The 6,028-nt window shown below is 51.4% G+C and overlaps 1 protein-coding gene and 2 non-coding genes across 3 annotated transcripts; all 3 read left to right on the forward strand.

Moving 5' to 3' along the window:
- The first annotated feature begins 1,089 nt into the window (after positions 1-1,089).
- On the forward strand, positions 1,090-4,908 carry TPT1 (tumor protein, translationally-controlled 1). The gene is made up of 6 exons (XM_026040431.1): positions 1,090-1,256; positions 1,529-1,602; positions 1,696-1,886; positions 2,640-2,745; positions 3,184-3,300; positions 4,715-4,908. The coding sequence occupies exons 1-6, from the start codon at positions 1,229-1,231 to the stop codon at positions 4,715-4,717; spliced, it is 519 nt and encodes a 172-aa protein (XP_025896216.1). The 5' UTR covers positions 1,090-1,228; the 3' UTR covers positions 4,718-4,908.
- Positions 4,517-4,648, forward strand: LOC112948217. The gene has a single exon (XR_003249564.1). It is a non-coding gene; the product is annotated as a small nucleolar RNA SNORA31 (small nucleolar RNA).
- A 778-nt stretch (positions 4,909-5,686) lies between the features above and the next one.
- On the forward strand, positions 5,687-5,822 carry LOC112948218. The gene has a single exon (XR_003249565.1). It is a non-coding gene; the product is annotated as a small nucleolar RNA SNORA31 (small nucleolar RNA).
- Positions 5,823-6,028: the final 206 nt, after the last annotated feature.

Consider the following 6,028-nt stretch of genomic DNA (forward strand, 5'->3'; position numbering starts at 1 on the left):
TTTAAAAGTTACAATATGCCCGGAGAAGGCACAAATGTCATCATGACAAATGCACATATTGCCCATAACTACAAGACATCAGGACTTACTCTGTGTCCCAGTCTTCAGGAGACTGGGAGCACAGGCAACACTGCCATCCTCCTTACAGAGGATGGAGCTCACAGGGAGTTTCCCTGCAGGTGAGCAGGCAGCAGCTGGAAGCAGCTCAGGGTTGCCAATATATCATGAGGCTGTTAATAGCGTGAACACAGCGGATGACACTGAGGCCTGAGGACACCCCTGGCGTCAGCAGGGGAAAGGGAAGGGGAGGTGCACAGAGCAGCGCTTAGTAAAAACGCCTGCGAGAGACTCAGAGCTCTTCCCCTTGAGCTGCAAAGTCACGTCAAGGGTAGTAAAAAGATTCATGCGTAGATCGATATAAGATCGGCAAGAGAAAAAAGGCTGTGGCTGCTGCTGTGCATATCTGTGAGCTGGAGCACGTGGAGCCCGGCCACCCTGCTAAACCACCACCTCTCCACGCCAGGCCTTGGACACTGCACAAGCAGGGTTTGCCCTCACCATCAGCAGCTGCACGTTCTGGAGCCGCCTTTGCAGTGTTTATGCTGGCTGCTTACAGGTCTACAAGTGGTGCATTCTCCGGCAATCTGCGGGGTTCCCGGCAGATTTACCTTTTCCCCCTCTCCCCCAGCACATGGCCGCACCTCTCCTTCAGACGAGTCCCACTGTAGTGGGAGAAGTCCCTTTCCTTTAGGGCAGCAACGCGGCTCCTGCCAGCAGCCAACTCCCCCCGCGGGCCCGGAGGCGCCTCCGGGGCAGGGCCGGCCCCGCGCAGCGCTGCCCGTTCCACCAGGGAACTCCTTTGTTCGCGGACGAACGGAGGAGACGAACGGGGCGGCGGAGAGGTGCCCGAGCCGGCGGCGGGGCGGACACAAGGCCCGGCTTTCCCCGCCCGTTCGCCCTGGGGAGGCGCCGGCTGCACGCGGCGGCAGCGCCGCCCGTTACCCCCAACGGTCGCCGCCCCCAACGGTCGCCGCCCAACGGCGGCCGCGCGCGCGCGTGACGTCAGAGCGGCGCGGCCGGCGGCGGCGCCGATGACGCGCGGGGCCGTGCCCGCTATATGAGCCGCGCCGGGCGCTGACTCGGCCCTTTCCGCCTCGCTCCCGCCCGCTCTCGGGTCGCTGCGCAGAGACCAGCGCCGCCGCCCCCGCCGCCCCGCGCCGCCGCCGCCATGATCATCTACCGGGACTGCATCAGCCGTAAGGGCGGGCGGGGGCGCGGGGCGGCGGGGAGGAGGGGGCAGGCAGGGAGGGAGGGAGCAGCTGCGCGGGGCCGCCGCGGCCGCCGGGCCTGGCGGCGCCACCGCGCATGTGCAGTGGGGCGGGGTGGGGGGAATGCGGGAGCTGCGGCGAGCTGGAGCGCCCGGAGCGGAGCGCGCGGAGCGGAGCGGGGCAGCGCGGCCGGGGCGGCCGCAAGCGGCGGGCCCGGAGCGCGGAGCGGGGCCTCACGCGGCGCTCTGTTGTCCCCGCAGAGGACGAGATGTTCTCGGACATCTACAAGATCCGCGAGGTGGCCAACGGCCTGTGCCTCGAAGTGGAGGGCAAGGTGAGTGGGGGCCCGTCCCGCGTCCCCCCTCGGCCGCCGAGAGGCGCCGCGGGCGGGCAGAGCCGTTAAGTGTCTCGCTGTCTCCGACTCTAGATGGTCACCAGGACAGAGGGTCAAATTGATGACTCTCTAATTGGTGGCAATGCCTCTGCCGAAGGTCCTGAGGGAGATGGAACAGAAGCCACGGTCATCACCGGCGTGGACATCGTCATCAACCACCACCTGCAGGAGACCAGCTTCACAAAGGAGTCCTACAAGAAGTACATCAAGGACTACATGAAAGCGTGAGTGCTAGCACGAGTGCACCTTGGCTTTCTGGTTCTCTTTAAACCAGATTGCAAAATATCCAGGTCATCAAGATTACTTTTCTAACAACATCTACTGAGAATAAAGTTCACTTCTCCTGCTGCCCATGGCCAAGCTGGCTGTGAACTTCAGGGCTTGTCCTAATACCTGGCCAAGCAGCAGCAGTGAAGAGCTGATAGGGGGATGTCCGAGTTTGTCTTGGCTGAATTGCAGCACGGGGCTTGGTCAGGGCTGTTATTGGTAACCTGGCTGTTGTCTTCCTGATGCCTCCTGTGCCAAAGCCTCTTGTGGAGAGGGATAGCGTGGGGTGACAAAGCTGCCCAAAACTTGCCAGCTTGACACTGAAAACGTTTGTGTGTAACATCTGTGACTGGATCTTTTGGCTAATCCAAGCACAGTTTCTAGGGCTGACCTTTTATTTAGAGGGGGGTGAGGGTACCCTCTCTGTGACCCTGCTGGATCAGCACTCCGGCTTCTATGACAGTGGCTTCCTAAGGTCTGTCCAGCTCAAATCTAAATGGAAAATGAGCCTGGTGCAAGTGGAAAAGGCAGATCTGCAGGTTATCTCAAGGTAGAGTTAAAATTTTGGCCCCTCTTAGAGGAATGGGGAAGCACAGCCAGACTGAGCAGTTTCTCTGCTAGCAACTATTTCTGGTACAAAGTGATGCTGCCCAGTCAAGCTACAACAGCCTAGAAGGTGTTTTCAAAGAAAACTCTTTTTCTTCTCCTAGAATCAAAGCCAGACTTGAGGAACATAAGCCAGAGAGAGTAAAGCCTTTCATGACGGGGGCTGCAGAACAAATCAAACACATTCTTGCCAACTTCAAAAACTACCAGGTAAAGAAACTTAGGTTCACTTACAGCAGAGTATATATGAGCTGAAATTGGGTTAGTTGCTCGGATAGTTTGTTGACTTTTGAGGGCTCCTGTTGTAAGGACATCTAATATACCCTTCTCTTAGAGTATCAGAGTGCTGGGAGAGAAGAAGAATACCGAGTGGCTTAGAAGTTTTAAGGTTGTCTTTCAAATATAAAGTTGAAAAGACTGGGTAGGCCATGTAAGTCCCTGCTCTCTCTTTCTGCTGTTTACAGCAAGGTGGTGGTAACACTTGTTGAAATGGATTTGAGGCTGTAAGTTGCAGAAGGCAAAATCCCTGCAGCTGGTCAGGGTGACCACCCCTAAACTGCACTCAGAAATGTGGGAGCTTCTGTGTATGCTGGGTGCTGTCTCCTGCAAATAGCTCATTGGATGTCTCCCTAACTTGTTTCTTTGAAGTTCTTTGTAGGTGAGAACATGAATCCAGATGGAATGGTGGCTCTCCTGGATTTCCGTGAGGATGGTGTGACCCCATATATGATTTTCTTTAAGGATGGCTTAGAAATAGAGAAATGTGTAAGTACTGACCTAAATCTAGCTGTGGTCATGACTATGGCTGACTTTCTCAGCACATCACTTGGTCAGCTCTGTTCCTGTTGAATTTTAAAGTATTTGTCAGTTTAAGAACATTAAGTACAGCCTAATTACTGCTGTGTGCTCTGCTATGTAGTGGAAACTTCCCTTCCATACTACAGAATGATACTAAAGGGGAGACACTTTCACTGCAGTGATTCATAGTGACCTAATAGTCAAGAAATGCAGGAAGAGCTGCCTTGGTGAGAGGTGTGTATTTGGTTCTGAATTGTTAGTTTAAAGACAACAACCTCCAAATTGAAGTACTTCTGCTTTGGAGCCCTTCCCTGTGGGTTAGGGAGCACCTTAAATGATGGTTTTCCATCCTCTTTCACTTAATCTCATGATGGCCTTATTTTATTACACGGGAGCAGTCTGTTTAAATATTGCCCTAAATTTGAGCACAGTGATTCATGACAGGATGCTTAACCTTATTCTATCTCCAGCTGTCTGCCTTGTCTTAATTACTCTGGATTTGAATGTGATTGCAGTGAACCAGTGTGCAGGTTTTGGATGGTTGAATGTTCACATTTTCGATGTGAATGTTCTTGCCTTATTTTGGAGAGCTGTGTGATTCACTGGTGACTAGCAGTGTGGGGTCCCCAGTCTTGCCCTGCCCAGGTTTTGCAGACTAATGAGGCCTGTTTATAGCCAGCTAAATTTATCCGTCAAGCCTCTTGCAGGCTTTTTGGTATGCATGTCATCTAAAGATGAACCAACTTGCAGTTGGGCACAATAAGCCGCTAGAGGAACACAATTTTATTGGCAAAAATAGACACACCAGCTCCTGCAGCCTGACTTGAGTGTGGTATCTGTCACGGTCCCTGAAACATGCAGTAACCTGGAAGCAGCTCTTTTGAGCAGAGCATATGGGCAGCTCTCATGCTTGGGCAGACGTTTTGGCTGTGTAATTAGGATAATCACATTTATTTCTGGATGAGTTAATTACAAGTAGGCCATTTCAGGAGGGAAAAAAAATGTGCTACAGATTCATGATTCAACTCGTGAGAAACAGAACGTAAGTCATAAGCGTTAATACCAATTTAGAACGTGCTGTTATTCAAGGGGAGAAGTAAAACGTTGTGTCAGGCAGGCAGGATGTGAATGCACATTCTCTCTGGCTTGACCAAAGGCTGGTGTTAGTGTTCTGCTTGGTGCTCAGCATCCTCTGATAGACCATGAGCAATTGTCCTGTTGCTCTCTGGTTTGCACTGAGATGCAAAAATAACTTCCTTGCGCTTTCTGCCTGCCTGGCTGTGTGGCAGCTCAGATTGAATTAGGGAACACACAAATGAAGTTACAGAAGTTTAGCATGACCGTCGTGGGCCCCCACTAACTACTGCTGCTCTCGTTACAGTAACGAATCAACAGTCTGAATCTTGGATCACCTGTCTTCATAGCTGGCTGCTGTTTCTTCTTCATCAGCACAACACCAGGACTCGGCAATGTCTAACAACTGGACTGATGTCATCTTGAGCTTTATTCACTTATTTTGACCCTGATTTGGAGTGGAGGCATTGTTTTAAAAAGAAAACAAAACCAAACATCTGTCATGTAGGTTGTCTAAAATAAAACTCATTTAAACCCATTCTAGGTGATGCCTTTTGGTCTAGTGTGTTTCTTAAGGTGACTTCCCAGGACAGGTTACTGCAAGATGTTTACCCAAGGATCTAATACTGCGACTAGTGTAGCCTGGTCCTAGGTCACTGCAACTTGGCTGTCTTCAGATCATGCAGTTTCTACATGTGGCCCTGGTGTGCAAGAGCAGGCTGAGGTGAATGAGGCAGAGCTCCAAGAAGTGCCATCAGAAGGAAGTGGACCTTGTTCATCTCTCTCAATTGTACAGACTTCTCTCTCTGGAAGAGGTATCAAAGTTAATTTTTTAAAAAACGGAATATGTGCTAATCAAGCTGGGTGCTGGCTGAGCTTCTTTGTCAGACAAGGATCTTTGAGCCTCTCCACAGTTACAGTATGGCTTCTTCAATCTTTCTGCCTTAATCCTGGAGCAAGAGTCCACCAGCGGCGCTCTGCCTCTGAGCACAGCTAGTGGGAACATAGTGGGGGGAAATATGAGCTTTTCCACTGCCTAAACCACATGCCCAGCTGTGGTACCAGTTCCTTTGGAGTTGGCAGTATTCAGGAGTGGATTAAATAAACTCGAGTCCTGTAACTTCAACTCTCTCCGTGCTTTTAATTCAGGGAGAGAAACGGCTGAAGAGTATGGACCTTTCCTGGGATTATTAATTGTATAGAAGGGGCATGTCTGGGTTTAAGGTATACCCAGATGTTTGTGATTTGCTGCTGTTCCAGCTGTGTTTCACCCTGGGCAATGCATCTGTTTGACAGACCTGGAGCAAATGTCCGTTGCTCTTCTGGTTCTTGAAGTGATGCAACAGTAACTGGTTCCTTGCGCTTTCTACCTGTCTGGTCTCGTGGCAGCCTGGATTGAATAAAGGAATACAAATGCTTTTGTAGTGCTTGTGTTAGGGAAAAGCAGGGTTTGCTGCTGGTGCACGACAATAAAGCAGTGGCTGCCTGCCCTGAGCAAAGCTGGGCTTATTTAAGGGAGATGGCTGTGAACTCTCTTCCCCATTAGCCACATCTCCTATAGCACTACTGCTCTATCTAAAATGGGAAGGGCATGACCCACACATCGTATGTTGATAGAGGC

This window comes from Nothoprocta perdicaria, unplaced genomic scaffold, assembly GCF_003342845.1.
Source record: "Nothoprocta perdicaria isolate Ctin4 unplaced genomic scaffold, notPer1 scaffold_257, whole genome shotgun sequence".
Taxonomy (NCBI): domain Eukaryota; kingdom Metazoa; phylum Chordata; class Aves; order Tinamiformes; family Tinamidae; genus Nothoprocta; species Nothoprocta perdicaria.

What these genes read in the sequence shown, in the direction of transcription:
- TPT1 (XM_026040431.1), top strand. Translation starts at nt 1,229, where the DNA reads ATGATCATCTACCGGGACTGCATCAGCC. An exon ending in CTACCGGGACTGCATCAGCC is followed by an intron (nt 1,257 to 1,528) that starts GTAAGGGCGGGC and finishes TTGTCCCCGCAG; the next exon opens with AGGACGAGATGTTCTCGGAC. An exon ending in CCAACTTCAAAAACTACCAG is followed by an intron (nt 2,746 to 3,183) that starts GTAAAGAAACTT and finishes GTTTCTTTGAAG; the next exon opens with TTCTTTGTAGGTGAGAACAT.